The following is a 24,961-nucleotide window of genomic DNA, read 5'->3' on the forward strand; positions in this document are numbered from 1 at the left end:
TATATATATATATATATTTATTTATATATATATATATATATTATATATATATATATATATATAATTGTATAAAACACCATTCATACATTATGATTGACAAGATAGGTTTTTTTCTACAAATCGATATAATGGCAACGCTAAAAATTTCTAGTTTTATGTCTTGCTACTTTTGATATAAAAAAACCTTAAAAACAATAACAAAAAAAACTCTTTAAAACAAAATATTTTTTTGGGAGGGGTGGTCATCAAGTTCCGAGACACACAGCTTCTTTATTTTTCTGTAGTCAGAGCTATTTGAGAACTTTTTTGCAGGACAAGCTCTGGTGTTATAGTGATAGCATGCCCGTTAGGGGTCGCTCACATGAGCGTATAACACAGATGAGGGTTATCTGATGTTTTATTGGATTCCCTTCAAACCAATGCTATACTATGGGGCAGTGTCGACCAGGTCTTTCTTTCTCATGCCGATTTGGCATAAAAAAAAAAAAAAGAGGCAGAATGCTGCGATTGGCAACGAATATTGGACGGTGCACACCCATTCAAGTCTACGGGAGACTGCAAATCAAAAGACAGCACTCAGAGTCTTCGATTTACGCCGACACAGACAATGGAGAAGATGGAGAAATTAAGTTTTCCATCTCCTCCTCACCTGTGCTCCGATTCTCACATGTGAGAGAAACAGATCACAGTAAATGAGACTCGGCTCACGCTCACAGCAAAGTTTGTTATTAGCATAGTCAGTCTGATTGACTTGAATTAGAAAACATACGCTTGGGTCACTTTGGCCGTAGGTCCAGGATCTGGAACAATTTATTAGGCTTTAATCTATGGCAAATTTGGAGGCCACTGCAAGCCTGTCAGTATAATTACATGCCATGATCCCTATTGACAACGGTATGTAAGGGGTTAACTGAGCTGTGGCAGATCGCTGACTGTGCTCATCTCTCACTATTAGGTCTGTGCAGGGAGCACTGTTAGCTTAGCCAAGACATCAGACAATTACTCAGGCAGGTAAAATGGGTTCATTAAGCGACTGACCATAACTTTATAAATTGTACATAATATTATAAAAAATTACCTGCAGATTTAGGATCTTCCAAACGCTGACGGATCTGAGATGTCAGACTCTCAATGAGGTCAAACACCAGGTCACAGGTCTTCACGGGGTTTTTTATGGACTCCATAGAATTGAGCAGAGAACTGCTACTTGTAGGGGCCAGCTACAGAAACGCAAGTAGAAGAACCACACATTTATTTACATAGACACTCTGGTATGGACAAAATGTGTCCAACCTTATATTTATCACTAAACTAAAACAAGGTACTGTTAATACAGTTGGCAAACTGAAATATGGAATGGACAGACTGATCTTAGCACTTAGACAAGGGGTATAAGGGTGTGAGAGTTAAGGCCGCTTTACACGCTGCGATCTCGCTAGCGTGCGTACCCGCCCCCATCGTTTGTGGTCACGGGCAAATTGCTGCCCGTGGCACACAAAATCGCGCAGACCTGTCACACACTACTTACCTGCCTAGCGACGTCGTTGTGACCGGCGAACCGCCTCCTTTCTAAGGGGGCGGTTCGTTCGGCGTCACAGCAACGTCACTAAGCGGCGGCCCAAACAAAGCTGAGGGGCGGGGATGAGCGGGACGAACATCAGGCCCACCTACTTTCTTCCTCATTGCGGGCGGCCGCAGGTAAGGTGAGGTTCCTCGTTCCTACGGAGTCACACATAGCGATGTGTGCTGCTGCAGGAACGACAAACAACATTGTACCTGCAGCAGCAACGATAATTGGGAATAGGGGGGCATGTCAGCGATTAGCGATTTTGCACGTTTTTGCGACGATTCAAAATCGTTTATAGGTGTCACACGCAACGACATCGCTAACGTGGCCGGATGTGCGTCACAAATTCCGTGACCACAACGACATCGCTTTAGCGATGTCGTAGCGTGTAAAGCGGCCTTTAGGTGAATGTAGCAGATCAGCTAATAATGCTTTATATTACCTTGTGGTTGTCATTATTTCATGCCCAAAGTACAAGATCTTAGGAGAACAACACTATTCAGTACTCCACCTCATCACTGCTACACAGCAAAAAGAAGGGAATTTTGTTTACTTACCGTAAATTCCTTTTCTTCTAGCTCCAATTGGGAGACCCAGACAATTGGGTGTATAGGCTATGCCTCCGGAGGCCGCACAAAGTATTACACTAAAAGTGTAAAGCCCCTGCCCTTCTGCCTATACACCCCCCGTGCTCCCACGGGCTCCTCAGTTTTGGTGCAAAAGCAAGAAGGAGGAAAAAAATTATAAACTGGTTTAAAGTAAATTCAATCTGAAGGAATATCGGAGAACTGAAACCATTCAACATGAACAACATGTGTACACAAAAAAACAGGGGCGGGTGCTGGGTCTCCCAATTGGAGCTAGAAGAAAAGGAATTTACGGTAAGTAAACAAAATTCCCTTCTTCTTTGTCGCTCCATTGGGAGACCCAGACAATTGGGACGTCCAAAAGCAGTCCCTGGGTGGGTAAATAATACCTCATAATAGAGCCGTAACGGCTCCGTCCTACAGGTGGGCAACCGCCGCCTGAAGGACTCGCCTACCTAGGCTGGCATCCGCCGAAGCATAGGTATGCACCTGATAGTGTTTCGTGAAAGTGTGCAGGCTCGACCAGGTAGCCGCCTGACACACCTGCTGAGCCGTAGCCTGGTGCCTCAAAGCCCAGGACGCACCCACGGCTCTGGTAGAATGGGCCTTCAGCCCTGAGGGAACCGGAAGCCCAGCAGAACGGTAAGCTTCGAGAATTGGTTCCTTGATCCAGCGAGCCAGGGTTGATTTGGAAGCCTGTGACCCTTTACGCTGGCCAGCGACAAGGACAGAGTGCATCCGAGCGGCGCAGGGGCGCCGTACGAGAAATGTAGAGTCTGAGTGCTCTCACCAGATCTAACAAGTGCAAATCCTTTTCACATTGGTGAATTGGATGAGGGCAAAAAGAGGGTAAGGAGATATCCTGATTGAGATGAAAAGGGGATACCACCTTAGGTAGAAATTCCGGAACCGGACGCAGAACCACCTTGTCCTGGTGAAACACCAGGAAAGGGGCTTTGCATGACAATGCTGCTAGCTCAGACACTCTCCGAAGTGAAGTGACTGCTACTAGGAAAACCACTTTCTGTGAAAGGCGTGCGAGAGAAATATCCCTCATTGGCTCGAACGGTGGTTTCTGAAGAACCATCAGCACCCTGTTCAGATCCCAGGGTTCCAACGGACGTTTGTAAGGAGGAACGATGTGACAAACCCCCTGCAGGAACGTGCGTACCTGTGGAAGTCTGGCCAGGCGCTTCTGAAAAAACACAGAGAGCGCAGAGACTTGTCCCTTAAGGGAGCCGAGTGACAAAACCTTTTCCAATCCGGACTGAAGAAAGGACAGGAAAGTGGGCAAGGCAAATGGCCAGGGAGAAAAACCCCCAGCAGAGCACCACGACAGGAATATTTTCCACGTCCTGTGGTAGATCTTGGCGGACGTTGGTTTCCTAGCCTGTCTCATAGTGGCAATGACCTCCTGGGATAATCCTGAAGACGCTAAGATCCAGGACTCAATGGCCACACAGTCAGGTTGAGGGCCGCAGAATTCAGATGGAAAAACGGCCCTTGAGACAGCAAGTCTGGTCGGTCTGGTAGTGCCCACGGTTGGCCGACCGTGAGATGCCACAGATCCGGGTACCACGACCTCCTCGGCCAGTCTGGAGCGACGAGGATGGCGCGGCGGCAGTCGGCCCTGATCTTGCGTAACACTCTGGGCAACAGTGCCAGCGGAGGAAACACATAAGGAAGTTGAAACTGCGACCAATCTTGAACTAAGGCGTCTGCCGCCAGAGCTCTGTGATCGTAAGAACGTGCCATGAATGCCGTGACCTTGTTGTTGAGCCGGGACGCCATTAGGTCGACGTCCGGCATCCCCCAGCGGCGACAGATCTCCTGAAACACGTCCGGGTGAAGGGACCATTCCCCTGCGTCCATGCCCTGGCGACTGAGAAAATCTGCTTCCCAGTTTTCCACGCCTGGGATGTGAACTGCGGAGATGGTGGAGGCCGTGGCTTCCGCCCACATCAAAATCCGCCGGACTTCCTGGAAGGCTTGCCGACTGCGTGTTCCTCCTTGGTGGTTGATGTAAGCCACCGCTGTGGAGTTGTCCGACTGAATTCGGATGTGCTTGACTTCCAGCCACTGCTGGAACGCTTTCAGGGCAAGGTACACTGCCCTGATCTCCAGAACATTGATCTGAAGTGAGGACTCTTGCTGGGTCCACGTACCCTGAGCCCTGTGGTGGAGAAAGACTGCTCCCCACCCTGACAGACTCGCGTCCGTCGTGACCACCGCCCAGGATGGGGGTAGGAAGGATTTCCCCTTCGATAATGAAGTGGGAAGAAGCCACCACCGAAGGGAAGCTTTGGTTGCCTGAGAGAGGGAGACGTTCCTGTCGAGGGACGTCGGCTTCCTGTCCCATTTGCGTAGGATGTCCCATTGAAGAGGACGCAGGTGAAACTGCGCGAAAGGGACTGCCTCCATTGCTGCCACCATCTTCCCCAGGAAGTGCATGAGGCGCCTCAAGGGGTGTGACTGACCTTGAAGGAGAGATTGCACCCCCGTTTGTAGTGAACGCTGCTTGTTCAGCGGAAGCTTCACTATCGCTGAGAGGGTATGAAACTCCATGCCAAGATATGTCAGCGATTGGGCCGGTGTCAGATTTGACTTTGGAAAATTGATGATCCACCCGAAACTCTGGAGAGTCTCCAGAGTAGCGGTGAGGCTGTGCTGGCATGCCTCTTGAGAGGGAGCCTTGACCAGCAGGTCGTCTAAGTAAGGGATCACCGAGTGACCCTGAGAGTGGAGGACCGCAACTACTGCAGCCATGACCTTGGTGAAAACCCGTGGGGCTGTCGCCAGGCCGAACGGCAGTGCCACGAACTGAAGGTGTTCGTCTCCTATGGCGAAGCGCAGGAAGCGCTGATGCTCTGGAGCAATCGGTACGTGGAGATAAGCATCTTTGATATCGATCGATGCAAGAAAATCTCCTTGGGACATTGAGGCGATGACGGAGCGGAGGGATTCCATCCGGAACCGCCTGGTCTTTACGTGTTTGTTGAGCAGTTTTAGGTCCAGGACAGGACGGAAAGACCCGTCCTTCTTTGGAACCACAAACAAGTTGGAGTAAAAACCGTGACCCTGCTGCTGAAGAGGAACAGGGACCACCACTCCTTCTGCCTTCAGAGTGCCCAGCGCCTGCAGAAGAGCATCGGCTCGCTCGGGAGGCGGAGATGTTCTGAAAAATCGAGTCGGAGGATGAGAGTTGAACTCTATCCTGTAACCGTGAGACAGAATGTCTCTCACCCAACGGTCTTTTACCTGTGGCAGCCAGGTGTCGGAAAAGCGGGAGAGCCTGCCACCGACCGAGGATGCGATGTGAGGAGGCCGCAAGTCATGAGGAAGCCGCCTTGGTAGCGGCACCTCCGGCGGTCTTTTTAGGGCGTGACTTAGACCGCCATGGATCGAAACCTCGACTGTCCCCTCCTCTGTTGGGGTAATTTTGGTTTGGCCTGGGGTAAGGATGTTTCCTTTCCCTTGGATTGTTTGATGATTTCATCCAGCCTCTCACCAAACAAACGGTCGCTAGAAATTGGCAAACCGGTTAAGCACTTTATGGAAGCAGAATCTGCCTTCCATTCCCGTAGCCACAAGGCCCTGCGTATTGCCACCGAATTGTCAGCTGCAACCGCCGTACGGCTCGCAGAGTCCAGGACAGCATTAATAGCGTAGGACGCAAATGCCGACGTTAGAGAGGTTATGGACGCCACTTGCGGCGCAGACGTACGTGTGAGTGCGTCAATTTGCGCCTGACCCGCTGAAATAGCTTGGAGTGCCCATACGGCTGCGAATGCTGGAGCAAAAGACGCGCCGATAGCTTCATAGATGGATTTCAACCAGAGCTCCATCTGTCTGTCAGTGGCATCCTTGAGCGAAGCCCCATCTTCCACTGCAACTATGGATCTAGCCGCCAGTCTGGAGATTGGAGGATCCACCTTGGGACACTGAGTCCAGCCCTTGACCACGTCAGGAGGGAAGGGATAACGTGTATCCTTAAGGCGCTTGGAAAAACGCTTATCTGGACAAACTCGGTGTTTCTGGACTGCTTCTCTGAAGTCGGAGTGGTCCAGAAACATACTCGTTGTACGCTTGGGGAACCTGAAACGGAATTTCTCCTGCTGAGAGGCTGACTCCTCCACTGGAGGAGCCGAGGGAGAAATATCCAACATTTGATTTATGGACGCGATAAGATCATTCACTATGGCGTCACCATCAGGAGTATCAAGGTTGAGAGCGGCCTCAGGATCAGAATCCTGATCAGCTACCTCCGGGTCATCATACAGAGAGTCCTCCCTCTGAGACCCTGAACAATGTGATGAGGTCGAGGGGATTTCCCAGCGAGCTCGCTTAGGCGGTCTGGGGCTGCGGTCCGTGTCAGAGACCTCACCCCGGGATCTATGAGACACCCCAGGGGAACATTGTTGTCCCAACTGAGGGGAACCAGGGGGCAATGATTCCACAGTGCCCATGGTCTGAGATACCGGTCTGGACTGCAAAGCTTCTAGAATCTTAGCCATAGTCTCAGACAGTCTTTCAGTAAAAACTGTAAACTCCGTCCCTGTCACTTGGACAGTGTTAGCAGGTGGATCCCCCTGGGCCCCCCTTAGCAGAGGCTCCGGCTGAGCAAGTGCCACAGGGGCCGAGCACTGTACACAATGAGGGTCAGTGGAACCTGCCGGTAGCGGGGTCGTACATGCGGCGCAGGCAGCATAGTATGTTTTGGCACCCCTACTTCTTGTGGGCGCCATGCTGTTGTCTCCCCTGAGCAACACAATAGGGTATATAGCCAGAACTAAACCGTGCACCATACAGTGTAAAGAATAGCCTATAAACATATAACCTATAATTACACTACTGCACAAGTGGGGCCAGCACCTCAGGTGCTGCTTACCGGCCGCTTAAAGCGGTTGTGTGGCCACCAGAATCCCTGCCTGGGTCTCCCAGAGCTTGTCCCCCCTCTGCAGCGTCAGAGTAGCTGACAGGAATGGCTGCCGGCGTCCTGAGGAGAGGAGGGAGCCGTGGGCGTGACCCAGAAAGTGCGGGAACTGGTGCCCCACTGTGCACAGTGAGGGGGGTGGAGTATGCAAAGCATGCTCCAGCCCTCAGTGCTGCCGTCCTGCACAGCGTCCCGCCCTTCCCCTGACTGGCAGGCCTGGGGGCGGGAAGAAAAAGAGACTAGGCCGCAAAAGCCGGGGACTCGAGTTATAAGCGCGGCCGCCGTAAAAGCGCGGTCGGCGCGGAAGTCCCCGGCGCACTAACAGTCCCAGCCGCGCCACAGTAATAACAATGGTAGCGGCGGTCAGCGCGGTAGTCCCCATACACTAACACACTCAGCGACGCTGCAGTGTGTAATGGCACAAACGCGGTCAGCGCCGCGGTCCCCGGTGCACTAGCACACCCAGCAATGCTGGAGTGTTGCTGTGCGCGGTCCCCACGGGGACACAGAGTACCTCAAAGTAGCAGGGCCATGTCCCTGAACGATACTCGGCTCCTATCCAGCAGAGTCCTCAGGAGCTGTGGATGGAGCACGGTCTCAGTGCCTTGAGACCGATTAGGATCCCACTTCACCCAGAGCCCTAAGGGGGATGGGGAAGGAAAACAGCATGTGGGCTCCAGCCTCCGTACCCGCAATGGATACCTCAACCTTAACAACACCGCCGACAAGAGTGGGGTGAGAAGGGAGCATGCTGGGGGCCCTGTTAAGGGCCCTCTTTTCTTCCATCCGACATAGTCAGCAGCTGCTGCTGACTAAGCTGTGGAGCTTATGCGTGCATGTCTGCCTCCTTCGCACAAAGCAAAAAACTGAGGAGCCCGGGGGGTGTATAGGCAGAAGGGGAGGGGCTTTACACTTTTAGTGTAATACTTTGTGCAGCCTCCGGAGGCATAGCCTATACACCCAATTGTCTGGGTCTCCCAATGGAGCGACAAAGAAATGCTGGTGTAACTACAGCATGGGTATGTGCCTGTGCCACATTGCTTTTTTTTATGTGCTTCTTTTCTGTTCAAAAAAAGCATGTTTTGGCAGGAAAAAAGCAGCTGAAAAAACACATTTTTTATTGTGTTTGTGCGTTTTTTCCCTTGCGTTTTTTCCTGCTTTTTTAGTCATGGTGATCGCAGGGGTTCAGGTACTGTACCCCCGAAATCGCTTCTGGGTTTCCGGCTGATGTTACAGCTGGGACCCAGCTCGCACTGCCCGAAGCGGTGCCCGTGCCACTCCCAGCAGTTTAACCCCCTAAATGCTGCGATCGGTGATATCGCAGCATTCAGAAAGCAGGGAGAGTTATCGCTTACCTCTCCCTGGTGATCGGGTTCCTGTAATACGATCACAGGGACCCCATCCCTGCCATGGTAACCCAGAGTCGACACCATGAAAACCCTGAGTTACCACGCTATGGAGAGCCTCACACACCATGCTGTATGCATGGTGTGTGAGGCGAAGTGCTGCGATATAATCCACTGTAGTGATAAAGCTTTGCAGGGGATTATAGAAACGCAGAAAAAAAAATGCATGAAGAATTGACATGCTGCTTTTTTTCAGCAACAAACTCTGCAAGGAAAAAAGAAGCAGCGTGTGCACAGCAAGTCAGGATTCTCATAGACTTTGCTGGGATGCCTTTTCCTTGCTTTTATTGATTAAAAAAGCAGGAAAAATACATAAAAACGCCAAGTGCGCACATGGCCTATAATTTATTACTTCCCACTATGTATATAGAACATAGAGTATCTCACACTATCCAATCTCATAAAGAGATGCAAATATACAGTCAAATAACCAGTATGTCTCCGTGGGACAAATATTTGGAGGAAAGGAACATAAAAACGCTGCCATTTCTCTGGTGGGATTCTAGTCCTGGACCCCAGAACTACCTTGTCCTGGTCCTCTTCAACAAAATCTGCATCCTTCTGCATGATCTCATGGAGACGAGCCTTCACCTTTTGTTGACAGCTGCTTAAGGAATCACTGTCACTGTCCAGAAGTCCGTTCATATTTGCACTTTTCACCATTTGAACCAAAATGGGTGTAAGCTCACCTTCTAATGCCAGAAGACCCTGTAACAATTAGAGTGTCATATTATATTACATCAAAAGTTCCACTTTATTAAAATAGCCCAAATATTTACATTTATCACTGTACAAGGACCTACGATAACATAACTTAAGAGGAATAACAATGAAAAATATAATCTTTATTAAATAGACCTGAAAATACATTCCCCTATTCCACCGTGTCTGCTGCAAGTCTATCCAGGAAATATTAGTAGCAGATGTGAATAGTAAAATAGTAGAGCCACCAAGCTTAGATAAGTTATTGCAATATGTTATTAAAGAAGCACTCACATCAAAGTTTTTATCTTCTACATATATTGCAATCATTATATTACAGTTACAGACAAAAGTTTTGGCACCTTTCCACAATTGTGGGTAAACAACTTTGTTTCAAGCATGTGATGCTCATTCAAAGTCACTTGTGGCAAGTACCATGTGTGGGTAATGTGAAAATCATATCTGAATCCAGAAAAAAAGGGGAGAGGTTGACTTCAACGTTTGCATTGTGTGTTTGTGTGTGCCACACTAAGCATGGACAATAGAAAAGAACTGTCTAAAGACTTGAAAAAAGAGAATTTTGTTTACTTACCGTAAATTCTTTTTCTTATAGTTCCAACATGGGAGACCCAGACCATGGGGTGTATAGCTTCTGCCTCCGGAGGACACACAAAGTACTACACTCAAACGTGTAGCTCCTCCCTCCGGGCTATATACACCCCCTGGATGACAATCTAACCAGTTCAGTGCAAAAGCTGAAGGAGGACATCCACCCATAAGTAGAGATAGAGTAAAACTCGGAAAAACAGGAACCTCTGTCTACAACAACAGCCGGTGAAACACACGGAACAAGAACTGCCAACAGGCAACAGGGAAGGTGCTGGGTCTCCCATGTCGGAACTATAAGAAAAAGAATTTACGGTAAGTAAACAAAATTCTCTTTTTCTTCATCGTTCCTTATGGGAGACCCAGACCATGGGACGTCTCAAAGCAGTCCATGGGTGGGAAATAAACCAAACTGAGAAGTAGGCAAAACCTAACTTCACAAATGGGCGACAGCCGCCTGAAGGATGCGTCTGCCCAAGCTCGCATCTGCCGAAGCATGAGCATGCACTTGGTAGTGCTTCGAAAAGGTGTGCAGACTAGACCAAGTGGCAGCCTGACAAACCTGCTGAGCCGTAGCCTGGTGCCTGAAAGCCCAGGAGGCACCGACAGCTCTGGTCGAGTGCGCCTTAATCCCTGGCGGTGGGGGCACCTGAGAACACTGGTAGGCATCGGAGATGGCCGACCTAATCCAACGAGCTAGGGTCGGTTTAGAAGCCGAGAGACCCTTGCGCTGACCCGTGGTTAGCACAAAAAGTGAGGTGCACCGCCTAAAAGCGGCGGTGCGTGACACATAGATTCGGAGCGCCCGCACCAAATCCAAGGTATGCAACGCCTTCTCAAAGCGATGCACAGGGGCCGGACAAAGGGAAGGCAACGAAATGTCTTGGTTAAGGTGGAAAGAAGACACCACCTTAGGGAGAAAATCCGGAGTCGGACGGAGAACCACCTTGTCTTGGTGAAACACTAAAAAAGGTGACTCCGAAGAGAGCGCAGCCAAATCAGAGACTCTCCTGAAAGAAGTTATGGCTACTAGAAAAACCACTTTCTGTGAAAGTCTAAACAAGGGAACCTCCCTAAGAGGCTCAAAGGGGGGTTTCTGTAAGGCCGTGAGGACCAGATTAAGGTCCCAGGGATCCAAAGGCCGCCGGTAAGGTGGAATGATGTGAGATGCGCCCTGCATGAAGGTGGCACCTGAGCCAGTCGGGCGATACGCCGCTGGAATAATACCGACAGAGCCGACACCTGTCCCTTGAGGGAATTGAGGGACAGTCCTAGCTGCAGACCGGACTGTAGAAAGGACAGAATGGTCGGCAAGGAGAACGGCCAAGGAGCATGGCCGGAAGAGCGACACCAGGACAGGAAAATCTTCCAAGTCCTGTGGTAAATCTTGGCCGAGGAAGACTTCCGAGCCTGAGTCATAGTGGAGATGACCTCAGAAGGAATGCCTGAAGCAGTCAGGATCCAGGACTCAAGAGCCACGCCGTCAATCTGAGAGCCGCAGAATTCTGGCGGAAAAACGGACCTTGAGAGAGAAGGTCTGGGCGGTCCGGGAGATGCCACGGCATTTCTACGGACAGACGGAGCAGGTCTGGGTACCAAGCTCGCCTGGGCCAGTCTGGAGCAATGATTATGACCCGACGGCCCTCCATTCTGATCTTGCGCAGAACCCTGGGCAAGAGCGCTAGAGGGGGAAACACATAGGCCAGACGGAACTGGGACCAATCTTGAACCAGCGCGTCCGCTGCGAAGGCCTGAGGATCGTGGGAGCGAGCCACGTAAACCGGAACTTTGTTGTTGTGCCGGATGCCATTAGATCCACTTCCGGAGTGCCCCACTTGCGGCAGATTGACCTGAACACTGCCGGATGCAGGGCCCACTCGCCGCTGTCCACGGTTTGACGGCTGAGATAATCGGCCTCCCAGTTTTCTACGCCTGGGATGTGGACTGCGGATATGGTAGACTTGGAGTCCTCCGTCCACTGAAGGATTCGTTGAACCTCCAACATCGCCAGGCGGCTGCGAGTCCCGCCCTGGTGATTGATGTAGGCAACCGCTGTCGCGTTGTCCGACTGGACTCGAATGTGCTTGCCCGCCAACAGGTGGTGAAAAGCTACGAGAGCTAGGAGAACAGCCCTGATTTCCAGCACATTGATCGAGAGGGCTGATTCGGACGGAGTCCAAGTGCCCTGTGCTCGGTGGTGGAGAAATACTGCTCCCCAGCCGGAGAGGCTGGCATCTGTGGTGAGGATCACCCAGGACGGAGTCAGGAAGGAGCGTCCCTGTGACAGAGAGAGGGGCTGAAGCCACCACTGAAGAGAGCTCCTGGTCTGCGGCGACAGAGCCACTAGCTTGTGCAAGGAAGAGGTCCGCTTGTCCCAACAGCGGAGAATGTCCAGCTGCAGGGGACGCAGATGGAACTGGGCAAAGGGAACCGCTTCCATTGACGCCACCATCTGACCCAGCACCTGCATGAGGTGCCTGATGGAATGACGGCGGGGCTTCAACAGAGAGCGCACCGCCAGATGAAGGGACTGCTGTTTGACTAAGGGCAGCTTCACAAGTGCCGGCAGAGTCTCGAATTGCATCCCTAGGTACGTAAGTTCCTGGGTCGGGGTCAAAGTGGACTTGGGCAGATTGACAAGCCACCCGAATTGGACAAGCGTGGCGAGAGTGAGCGAGACGCTCCGCTGGCAGTCTGCACTGGATGAGGCCTTGACTAGAAGGTCGTCCAGGTAGGGGATTACTGCCAACCCCTGGAGATGCAGGACCGCAACCACTGCTGCCATGACCTTGGTGAAAACACGAGGGGCCGTGGCTAACCCAAAGGGGAGAGCCACGAATTGGAAATGTTCCTCTCCGACTGCAAAGCGTAGCCAACGTTGGTGGGAAACCGCAATAGGCACATGCAGATAGGCATCCCTGATGTCGATGGATGCTAGAAAATCTCCTTGGGTCATTGAGGCAATGACCGATCTCAGAGATTCCATGCCAAAGCGCCGCACCTGAACATGCTTGTTGAGAAGCTTGAGATCCAGGATGGGCCGGAAGGAACCGTCCTTCTTGGGGACTAGGAAGAGGTTTGAGTAAAAACCTCTGAACCGTTCCCGGATGGGAACCGGAACAATTACACCGTTGGCCTGCAAGGATGCCACGGCCTGTGAGAAGGCGGCGGCTTTGGAGCAGGGGGGAATGGACAGAAAAAATCTGTTTGGCAGGCTGGAAGAAAATTCTATCCTGTAGCCGTGGGAGATGATATCCCGCACCCACTGATCGGAGACGTGCCACACGTCGCCAAAGTGGGAGAGCCTGCCACCGACCAAGGACGTTGCTGGTGCAGCCAGATAGTCAAGAGGAGGCTGCCTTAGTGGCAGCTGCTCCTCCGTTCTTCTGAGGATGCGGCTTCGCGCGCCAGCTGGGTTTGCGATCCTTGGCTGAGGTAGTGGACGAAGCTGAGGGCTTAGAGGATGACCAGTTAGAGGAACGAAAGGAACGAAACCTCGACTGGTTCCTGCCCTGGGCAGGTTTCCTGGTTTCAGTTTGTGGCAAGGAAGTACTCTTCCCGCCAGTAGCTTCCTTAATAATTTCATCCAGTTGTTCACCGAACAGCCGGGACCCAGCAAAGGGGAGCCCAGCAAGGTACTTCTTAGAAGAAGCGTCTGCTTTCCACTCTCGAAGCCACAAAATCCTGCGGATCGCGAGAGAATTAGCGGAAGCCACCGCCGTGCGGTGAGAAGCCATCAGAATGGCAGACATGGCGTAGGATGAAAAAGCCGAAGCCTGGGAAGTTAAGGCAACCATCTCGGGTATAGAGTCCCTGGCGAGGGAATGTATCTCCGCCAGAGAGGCAGAGACTGCCTTAAGAGCCCACACTGCTGCAAAAGACGGGGAGAACAAGGCTCCTGCCGCCTCATATACAGATTTGGCCAGAAGGTCAACCTGGCGGTCAGTGGGATCCTTAAGAGAGGTGCCATCGGCCACAGATACGACTGTCCGGGCTGAGATTCTAGACACCGAAGGGTCTACCTTTGGGGACTGAGCCCACTCCTTAACCACCTCTGGTGGAAAGGGAAAACGGTCATCAGAACTACGCTTTGGGAAGCGTTTGTCAGGACAGGCCCTGGGCTTGGTAACAGTGGCCTGAAAACTGGAGTGGTTAAAAAACGTACTCCTAGCTCTCTTAGGAGAGGTAAACTGGTGTATTTCTACCAGAGAGGCTTGTTCCTCTGACACTGGGGGATTGAGGTTCAGTACAGAGTTAATGGATGCAATCAAGTCACTAACATCCGCATCACCCTCAGATAAGTCAATGGGGTACATAGAGGTAGCGTCTGAGCCCACAGTAAAAGTATCCTCCTCGCCCTGCAATTCAGCTTGTGAATCAGAGCCGTGGGACAAGGAAGGAGAAGGGTCCCTGCGTCTCCGTTTAGGAGGACGGGGTCCTAAAACATGCTCTGAGAGCTCTGCAGAGCTCGGAGCAGCAGAGGCGCCCTGAGAAGGGGGCTGATGCATGGTCAGCAGAGTCCGGGACAGCTGTCCCATGGAGTCGGCAAAAGACTGGGAAATAGCTCTGGAAAAAAATGTTACCCAAGCCGGGGGTTCAGCCACCGGGGCCGGAGCAGCCGGAGGGACCCCTGAAGAGGCTCCAGGCTGAGGCACCACCATGTTAGAGCAGGCATCACAATGTGGATATGTGCTCGGTTCTGGCAGAATCAGCTTACATGCAGTGCATATAGCGTACAGCTTAGCAGACTTGCTCCTAGTGACAGACATGCTGCTGAGGTGGAGACTCTGCAGTAAGAATACACTCCTGTAGAATGACCCCCTAAGAGTGTATAATAAAGCCCACAACCAGAGGTTGTGGCTTACCAGACCGTGTGTGCCCTCCGGATCCCACAGCTCGGACCCCCAGTGAAGCTTCTGCCTTCCAGTGTGCAGTAGCTGCAGCAGCCAGCGCCGATCAGTGTGAGAACGCTGATAAAATGGTGCTGGAGTGAGGAGGGGGGGCGGGGATCAGCCCAAGAGCGGGAAACCGGAGGGCCAAGGAGAGATACAGGGGAGGGAAACATCTCCTCAGAGAGGAGTGTCCTCCCCTCTGCTGAACGGCCGGTGGGCGGCGCCACACTATTCCCCTGCATGAATGACATGCAGGGGAAGCTGAAACCGAAACTAGGCCACAACTGAAGCCGGGGCCTAGATTTTTACATGCGGCCGACGAGCAGGCACCCTCGGCGCGGTTCTCAGGAAAAACCCAGAGAACCGGCCGGAAATCACAGCAAAGTGACAAAACACACTCTCCCCACAATAAATGTACCCGGGACCCCTGAAAAATGTCTCAATACTTAGCTTTTGAGACGCAGGGCCATGTCCCTGGGAGGGGTGAGCGCTCCGTCCGGCAGGAACCTGACAGGGCTGCGGATGGAGACCGGTCTTCTGCAAAGCAGAGAGGACCGTGATGGCTCCCACTTCAAGCCAGAGCCTCAGAGGATGGTGAAGGAGCGCGGCATGTGAAGGCTCCAGCCTTGTAAAGTCAACCTTAACAGCACCGCCGACACAGTGGGGTGAGAAGGGACATGCCGGGAGTCCAGACTGGACTCGCTTTTCTTCCAGATCTTTGAAATCAAAAATCTTAAAAATTAAAAATCAGAGAATGCATGTGTGTGTGTGACCTCCTGAAACACAAAGCATTGAACTGGTTAGATTGTCATCCAGGGGGTGTATATAGCCCGGAGGGAGAAGCTACACGTTTGAGTGTAGTACTTTGTGTGTCCTCCGGAGGCAGAAGCTATACACCCCATGGTCTGGGTCTCCCATAAGGAACGATGAAGAAATGAAAATTGTTACAAAATATCAACAATCTCAAGGTTACAAGTCCATTTCCAAAGATCTTGCTGTTCCTTTGTCCATCCATGTTGCACAACATAATCAAGAAGTTTACAACTCATGGCACTGTAGCTAATCTCCCTGGACATGAACATCAGAGAAAAATTGCTGAAAGTTTGCAACAGAGGATAGTTCGGATGGTGGATAAGCAGCCCCAATCAAGATCCAAAGAAATTCAAGCTGCCATGTAGGCTCAGTGTGTATCACTGTAACTATCCATCAACAGTTGAATGAAATGAAACGCTATAGCAGGAGATCCAGGAGGACTTCACTGCTGAAACAGAGGCATAAAGAAGCTAGACTGCAGTTAGTTAAACTGTACATGAGTAAGCCAAAATCATTCTGGGGAAGTGCCTTGTGGACAGATGAGACTAAGATAGAGCTTTTTGGTAAAGCAACTCATTCTACTGTGTACAGAAAAGGAAACGATGCCTACAAAGAAAAGAACACAGTACCTACAGTCAAATATGGTGGAGGTTCAAAGATGCTTTAGAGTTGTTTTGCTGCCTCTGGCACTGGGTGCCTCTATTGTGTGCAAGGTATCATGAAATCTCAAGAACACCAAAGGATTTTGGGCTGCAATGTAGTACCCAGTGTCAGTAAGCTGGTTTTGCATCCTAGGTCGTGGGTCTCCAGCAGGACAATGATCCCAAACATACTTCAAGAAGCACCCTGAAATGAATGGAAACAAACCGCTCGAGAGTTCTGAAGTGAAGGCACCCTTCAAATATGAGAGACCTGGAACAGTTTGGAAAAGAAAATTGGTCCAAATGTCCACTTGAAAGGTGTAAGAAGCTTGTTGATGGTGTAATCCTGGAGGGGAGATATGTTTCACTGAGGTTGTCAGCCTCAGTGATGTGAACCCGGAAACATGCTCCAACATGTTAGATGTTGAGTGTGTTAATCAGCCATGTTAAGGACCGGGTTTGTTAACAGCTGAAGAGTTGGGTGGTATGGCTGTTCATATATATCCACCCTAGGGTGTGACTCAGTCTGTGTAGGGAGGTGAGCAGACCTACTAGAGCAGTGTTCATACTGAAGGAACAGAACCTTTTACTGAGCAGGCAGACATTGTATGGACTATTTAAAACGATCTGTTTTCTTTCTGTTTCACAAGCTGTGTTGGTTTGTTTTAATTTTGTCCTGGTTTATAAAGTCTTATAAACTGTGGAAGATTTAAATAAAAACCATTGCTGTGTCTACCACGTTAAGCAGATAAGTTGGCCGAGCTACCACAACAATTATATGAAGCGATTGATTGCAGTTATGTATTTCAAATGGTGGACAACCAAGTTAAGTTTAGGATGCCAAAAGTTTTGACCAGCCCATTTTTTGAAGTTGTGTGTGAAATGTATGTCCAATTTTCCTTTTTTTCTGTCTTGTTTCAATACATAGAAAATAAATAAACATGTGTATAACAAAACATGTGCAATTACACATCATTTTCTTGGAGAAATACTTCATTTTTTTGGATGAATTTCAAGGGTGGCAACATTTTCAGCCATGACTGTATATAGCCCTATGTTCATCATACAATTGCTCAGTTTGACTTTCTAGCCCAGTTAGTACTTCTCTTTTCCCTGCCCTATGTAGAACCAGTAAAGGTATGTGCATCTGTTTAGTATTTGGTGCAGAAATTTTTGCACCATTTCTGTATCTCTTGGCAAAAAAAACATGCGTTTTTACAGCGTGTTTTTGATGTAGATTTTTCCCACTCTTTACAATGAGTGACATCTGCAGCAAAAATGCTGCAATAATTGACATGCTGCAGATTTAACTCTGCACCAAATCTGTAAAAAGCAAATGCTCAACTACTGCATTAGACTTTAGTATTTTCATCAACTTTGCTGACAGCAGGATTCACTTCAGGTTTTGTGACAAATCTGCACTCAAAAACAAATATAAAAAAACAAATAAAAAAACGTGTGCACACAGTCACTTTTCCCTGCATGAGTCATCGCATTTCAACTCCTGACCAAGCTGCTCTGCTCCTCGTCCAGCCATTGACTTTTGCAGTGATGACTCATGCACGGAAAAGAGACTTCACATTTTTACATAGAGCTTAGAAAGATTCAGTTAGTCAGTTTTGAATCATGGAATGTCATAGACCTAACGGAAAAGAGAAGAATTAACTGTAGAAAGTCAAAATGAGCAATTGTAAGTAGTGTACACAGTGCTATATAATATGATGACTGAAATATATTAGAGGATAAAAACAAATTATGGAAGTGCTTCTTTAAAGAATCCCTTCCTTACATTTTTTATTAATTGAATATGTGTATATGTGCATGCAAGGAAGATAGTGTGAGCTTGTTCGTGTACTCACCTACTGCGGTTCTCTCTGTTGTCCACTACCATTCTTCTCCTCTTCTGAGCGATGTCACCACTTTGGAGACTATTCTTTGCGTGACCCAGAAGTGACTACTGTAATGTAAGTCTATGGAGCATCAGAACCAGACTCAGAACGAGGCTCCATAAGCTTACATTGTAAAAGAGATTACTGGAACAGTAGGAGTTGGATAAGCAAAACTATAGTGCCGTCACTGAGAAGTGATGCAGAACGCTTTCGTTTTTTGACTCTCCCTCTTCCAGAGTCCTGGAAGCAGGAGATAAACTGTGGAAAAAGAAGCGCAATAGGGTCTTACCCCGGTAGCAGTGGGGGGGATGAAAGAGGTGGTACTACTCACCTATAGGGGTTGTGAAAGTCACAACTCCTATAACAGCATGTATGTAACTCCAAGTCACGGCAGCGGTCCCTCGATTGGCAGATAACAGGGAGTAGTAGATTAAGGGTTTCCAAGCCGCGCCAATGACTCGCCGATCAGGAGAATTGTGGATTAATGTTGCTTTTATTCAATGCATAGGTCAACGCGTTTCGGAAGACACAGCTCCCTTCTTCAGGACAGACTGGCAAGAAACATCAAATCTCAATTGATTTGATGTTTCTTGCCAGTCTGTCCTGAGGAAGGGAGCTGTGTCTTCCGAAACGCGTTGACCTATGCATTGAATAAAAGCAACATTAATCCACAATTCTCTTGATCGGCGAGTCATCGGCGCGGCTTGGAAACCCTTAATCTACTACTCCCTGTTATCTTCCAGAGTCCTAACTTTTTTATTTTTCAGTCAACATAGCCGTATGTGGGCTTGTATTTTGCGGGACGAGATGTACTTTTGAATTTACCATATATTGTACTGAAAAACGGAAAAAATTCCAATTGCAGTGAAAATGCTAAAAATGTGCAATTCCACAATTGTTTTCAGGGTTTTTTATTTACCATGTTAACTATATGGTAAAACTGATCTGGCAGTATGATTCCCCAGGCCGATCAGTACTTAGATACCAAATATGTATAGTTTTCTTTCAATTTAAGTAGTGAAAAAAATCTGAAGTTTGTATAAAAAAACAATAATAAATAAAAATTCCACTTTTGGCACCATTTTCCAAGAACCGTAACCTGTTTATTTTTTGTGATCTGGGGCTAACTTGTATTTTTTGTGGCCTAGGATGATATTTTTACTGATAACATTTTTTGAGTAGATGCGATGTTTTTTTTATTTTATTCTTATTTTTATTTGTATCTTATTCTTATTGTATTTTATTGCAATGTTACGTTCGCCACAAAAAACATAATTCTGGCATTTTAGAAAAAAAAAATTGTTACACTGTTTACCAATTAGATTAATTTATTTTATATTTTGATGGATTGTATATTTCTGAACACAGCGATACCAAATATGTGTACTTTCTTTTTTATTGTTTTATTTTCAATGGGGCAAAAGGGGGTGATTTAACCTTGTGGGTGTTTTTTATTTTTGAAAACTTTTTTTCTTCACTTTTTATTGTATTTCCTAGCTTCTTTAGGGGACTTGAAGCTGCAATCATCAGATTGCTTGTGCTATACAGAGTATCAGCACCGCTGTCCTGTCTTTCAGGCAAATCATACATCCATAGGAAGTGACAGGTACAGCTGCTCTCTCACTTCCTCCGGATGACAATTACTTTGTTATGTCAAACAAGCCCTGGGAGAGACAGGAACAGGGTCGGCATCGGAGGAGAGTATAAGGGTATGGTCACACCAGTGTATAAAATGGAGTGCAATGCGAGAAAAAACAAAATTGCATTGCACTAGAACCAATGTTATTCAATGAGGAAGAGTGGATGTTTTCCGTGATGTCGTCATGGAGGATGGAAGAGGACTCCAGTGGTTCCTGTGAAGCTCTAGTAACCTCCATGCCCAAGTGAGATAAGGCAGGGCTTGAAAACAATGGTGGTTGGCCACACAAAATGCTGACAGTTTGCACACAATTTGGCATGTTTTTGTTGGCAGCGGTTTAAATGTTAAATGTTAAATGCTGCGTGTTGAGTTATTTAGGGGACAATAATGCAAATTGTCTCATGAAAAAATATAATGAAATAATTACAAAAATGTGAGGGCTGTACGTACTTGTATATATACTGTACGTATGTGTATGAAAGATGTCACCTTTCATTGTAATATCACTATGACAATAAAAAGTCTTACTGTATGTACAGAATAGGAAATATGAGTTTAGTGTTAAGCTGCTTAGTGGCTAATGTTAAAATTCAAGTTTTACATTTTTTTTTATAGATTTTGATAGAGGAGTGACAGAAAAGAATATTAGCATTTTTAAAAATATAATTAAAGGAAACCTGACTGTTGAATTAACACCTCTAGGTACTTTACGTGGCTGTATTTACCTTAAAGGCTCTGTGCGCACTAGAAATGAGAAGTTTCTCAAGAAAATTTTTTGAGAAACTTCTGGGAGTGAAAGATTTCCGGACCTCTGGAAAAAATCCGCACCAAATCCGCATGCGGATTTGACGCGGATTTGCCGCGGATTAGCCACGGAATTGCCGCGATTTTCCCGCGGGTGGTTCCCTGCGGATTTTTGCAGGCTGTACTGCCGAAATCCGCAGGGTACCTGCGGAAATAATGGACATGTTCATTTTCTCAAGAAAGTTTCTCGAGAAATTCTTCTCAAGGAAATTTCTTGAGAAAAATCCGCACCAGTGCGCACAGCTTTTTTTTTTTACCATAGAATTTGCTGGGAAATGTCTGCACAAAGATTGCAGACATTTCTCAAGAAATTTCCGCGGCAAATCCGCGGGTAAATCCGCGGGAAAAACGCACTAGTGCGCACATAGCCTTAAAGTTCATTACAGGCAACCCCAGCTTATGGGACAAGTTCTCAAGATACAGTATACAGATTCTCAACTTGTGAAAGTTCTTTTGTTGCATTTTTGTAGTATCTAGGATTACTCCAAAGGACATTGGCTATGCGAAGGCTAGTGCTGCCCAGGCTACCCCTGAGGAGTGACTTAAATCCTTGAGCCACCTTTAAAATCTCCTCCCTGAATTCTAAAGGGTGCTTTACACGCTGCGACATCGCTAACGATATATCGTCGGGGTCACGTCGTTAGTGACGCACATCCGGCGCCGTTAGCGACATCGCAGCGAGGGACACCAAGGAACGACGATCAATGATCACAAAAACATTAAAAATCGTTGATACGTCGCTCCTTTTCATAATATCGTTGGTGGTGCATGCCGCTGGTTGTTCGTCGTACCTGCGGCGTCACACATCGCTATGGACTTCGGGTCGCGTGACCTGGCTATGAACGCGGGCACCTTTGCATTCAATCTTGAGGCCATTAGGTCCACGTCTGTTGTGCCCCAGCGAGTGCAGATGCGTAGAGACACATCTGGGTGGAGAGACCATTCTCCGTCAGCCAGGCCTTGGCGACTCAGAAAGTCTGCTGCCCAGTTCTCTACCCCCGGTATGTGTACCGCTGATATCACTGATCCCGTCGATTCGGCCCAGCTGAGGATCTTGTGGGCCTAGGAGGCTGGCGTCCGTGGTCAGGACCAGCCAGTTCACTGGGAGAAAAGATCTCCCCTTCGATAGGGATGAGGACCGAAGCCACCAGCGGAGTGCGTACCTGACTGAAGGCGTCAGGTGAAGATGTCTGTCCAGGGAGAAGGGGCTCTTGTCCCAGGCGGCTAGAAAAGCTAGCTGCAGTGGGCGGAGGTGCAGTTGAGCAAAGGGTACTGCTTCCATAGCCGCCACCATCCTGCCGAGCACTTTCCTGCTGAATCGAATGGAGCGAGACAGAGGACGTAGAAGGCAGCGTACCGCTCGTTGAAGAGCAATCGCCTTGTCCTGAGGGAGAAGGATCAAGCCCCGACGGGTGTCCAGGGACATGCCCAGGAAGGTGATGGATCGTGATGGGATCGGGGATGATTTGTCCAGATTCACTAGCCACCCTAAGCGGGATAGGGTGTCCACAGTGATTTGTACGCTGGTTGAGCAGTCGCAGAAGGAGGGGGCCTTGATGAGGAGGTCGTCCAAGTAAGGGAGAACGACTACTCCCCTGGCGTGAAGGACGCTCATGGCGGCCGCCATGACTTTGGTGAAGACCCTTGGTGCGGTGGCAAGGCCGAAGGGTAGAGCTACGAATTGAAAGTGGGAGTCCTGAATTGCGAAGCGGAGGAACTTTTGGTGATCTGGGGCGATGGGTATGTGCAGGTACGTGTCCTTGATGTCTATGGAGGCGAGGAATTCCCCTTCGACCATGGATGCAATAATGGACCTTAGGGACTCCATTCTGAATCTCCGTACGTGCACATGTTTGTTTAGGTGTTTGAGGTCCAGGATGGGTCGAACTGACCCATCCTTTTTGGGGACCACAAAGAGGTTGGAATAAAAACCCCCGAACTTCTCGTCGTCTGGGACAGGTATTATCAGTCCTGCTGTTTGGAGCGAGTGGATTGCTGAGAAAAAAGCTTTGCGTCGTTTTCGAGTCTTTGGGGGGTTTGAGAGAAAGAACCAACTCGGCGGTTGGGTCCGAAATTCTATATGGTAACCGGAAGACACGAGGTCTCGCACCCATTTGTGGTCTGAGGCGGCCACCCAGATGTGTTGAAAGAGCCGCAGTCGACCTCCTACAATGAGTGTGTCTTCCGGGGCGCCGAAGGAGTCATGAGGGGGGAAAACGTCGTGGCCGAGTCTCCCTAGTCCTGGACTGTTTCGGTCTAGGCTGCTATTCAGGGAGAGCTGAGAAGGTCGGTCCCTGCGTAGTCCGCGGCTGGTGGCGGGGACAGCACGGTATGTCGACCAACCAAATGAGTTCCGAAAGGAGCGGAACGAGGACTGTGGACGTCTGGTGAAGGACGTCCTGGACTTCCAGAGGGAGGTACTCTTTCCTCTCGTGGCGTCAGAAATGAGCTTGTCCAGACGTTCGCCAAACAATCGGTCTGAAAAAGGGGAGGCCCGTGAGAGACTTCTTGGAGGCAGAGTCCGCTCGCCATTGTCGGAGCCAGAGAGCTCTACGGATGGCTATGGTATTTGAGGTGGCAAACGCGGCGCAGGTAGCAGCGTCCATGGAGGCCTGGATGAGGTACTCCGCCGCAGCGGCAATTTGAGCTGTTACCTCTGTGAAGGTATGAGTGAACTGGGATTCCTCAAGCGAAGTGTTAAGGGATTCTGCCCAGACCGAGATCGCCTTTGCGACCAACACAGAGGCAACGGAGGGCGAGAGGGAGGAACCCACAGCCTCAAAAGCAGAGCGGGCGAGGTGCTCCACCTGTCTGTCGGGCCCTTGATGGAAGAACCATCGGGTAAAGACAGGAGCGTCTTTGTGGTAAGGCGGGAGACCGGGGGGTCGACCGAGGGCGGATCGGCCCAGCCCTTAGGGGCAGGTGAGGCAAAAGGGTTCCGGGACTCCATGAGTTTTCGGTTACCGAAGCGCCTGTCAGGCTTCTCCCTTTGCTTTGTGAGGATATCCTGAAACTCTGGGTGATCAGCGAAAACCTTTTGGGGTTTCCTTGCCCTCTTAAAGGAGACCGCATGGTCAGTAGTAGTGGATGGGGGATCCTCCACATGCAGAGTTTGGTTGATTGCTGCTATAAGGGAGTCTATTGCAGTTTGATCATCTGGGGGTGATGAAACCAAGGAATCCTCCTGGTACAAACAGCATTCTCCCTCCTCCAGCTCTTCAGAAGCCGTGGAGCGTGTGGGAGAGCCTGCCCTGTGTGCTCCCGAGGGAGAGCCCGCTGGAGACACCCGGCCATGTGCTCTTTTCCTGATCCCTGCAACCGGTGAAGCATGTGCCCGGATTACCTCAGAAGGATCCTCCATAGGGGTATCCTCAGGCTGTGTTCCATCCAGGGACCCAGAAGGGTGTGGAGGACGACATTGCATAGCCAGAACCAGGTTCTGTGACAGTTTTTCCATGGATTGGGACAGAAACTGTGCCCATTCCGGTGGGCTGGGGGCCCTAGGCTCTGGGCTGCCGGTTGCGGCGGTGGTGGCAGGGAGGTCTTGGGGGGCTATAGGGGCACAGGACTCACAGAGAGAGGAGGTGTGTTTACGTGGTAGCTCAGCATGGCAGGCAGTGCAGGCTGAATAATAGACTATGTGGGCCTTAGTACTCTTAGTGCCCTTAGATTTCTGCTTGTTCCTAATAAGAGTATGCCAGGAGGGGGAGCAATGCTCAGCAGAGCTACAATTGAAGCAAGCACCTCACCAGAATCAGCCGATGGCCCTGTCCTCAGGAAGGATTAAGCTCTATGAAGATCTTCGGACGCTTTCCTGGGGAGGAGCTGGCGGGGGGCTTATCGCGGCCGCGGGGGGGCGAGGCTTAGTGCGTAAAAAGATGTCAGTGTGCCCCCCCCCCCCTGCTGTGGGTAGTAAAAAACGGCGGGAAGGGAGCTTCTGAATTTTCCTCCCTCTCCCTACAGTCAGCACACAGTTTTTCACCAGTTGTTATCAGCCGGCTTTTCTGCTAGAGTAAATAAACAGAGTGGATAATAAACAGCTGAGTCCCTGAGCCCTGGGCCCTCCCCCCTGCCACCGGGAAATTATCTTGAAGACTTTCTGCAAACAGCAGCTTCCCCCTCCTCCAGCCAGCAAGCTAGAGAAAGTTAACACTGTGTGTGCGGGATCCTTGCTCCTTGCACATAATAAATACTGTAAATGTCCTGGGAGCCTTCCCTGCAGCGTCTTTTCTCCCTTTGTCTGGGAAACCAGTCAGAGGGGGATCTCACCTTAAAACACTGCTTTCCAGGCAGTGAAAAGAGCAGAGTGAGCTTGCTGTGTCGGTGTCATATTCAACTCAGAGCCTGCAGAGAGGGGCTGAGGAATTGGTGCCATCTTCAACTCAGAGCCTGCAGAGAGGGGATGAGGAATTGGGCTATAGGGCACAGGCCTCTACCCTGGGCTTTGTAAAATCGGTGTCTGTGGAACCCGTCATCCAGCCC

At 49.5% G+C, this 24,961-nt stretch overlaps 1 protein-coding gene across 9 annotated transcripts in view; it reads right to left on the reverse strand.

Annotated features, from left to right (window-relative positions):
* The window catches only part of PPIP5K1 (diphosphoinositol pentakisphosphate kinase 1), a 316,383-nt gene that overhangs the window by 154,342 nt on the left and 137,080 nt on the right, over positions 1 to 24,961 (reverse strand). For all 9 annotated transcript variants that reach the window (XM_075345881.1, XM_075345880.1, XM_075345875.1 and 6 more), the window contains 2 exons: positions 9,019 to 9,201; positions 1,079 to 1,220 (listed from right to left, as the gene is read on the reverse strand). In XM_075345881.1, coding sequence (XP_075201996.1) covers positions 1,079 to 1,220; positions 9,019 to 9,201 — 325 coding nt within the window. The remainder of the gene's footprint in view (positions 1 to 1,078; positions 1,221 to 9,018; positions 9,202 to 24,961) is intronic.

This window comes from Anomaloglossus baeobatrachus, chromosome 4 (assembly GCF_048569485.1).
Source record: "Anomaloglossus baeobatrachus isolate aAnoBae1 chromosome 4, aAnoBae1.hap1, whole genome shotgun sequence".
Taxonomy (NCBI): domain Eukaryota; kingdom Metazoa; phylum Chordata; class Amphibia; order Anura; family Aromobatidae; genus Anomaloglossus; species Anomaloglossus baeobatrachus.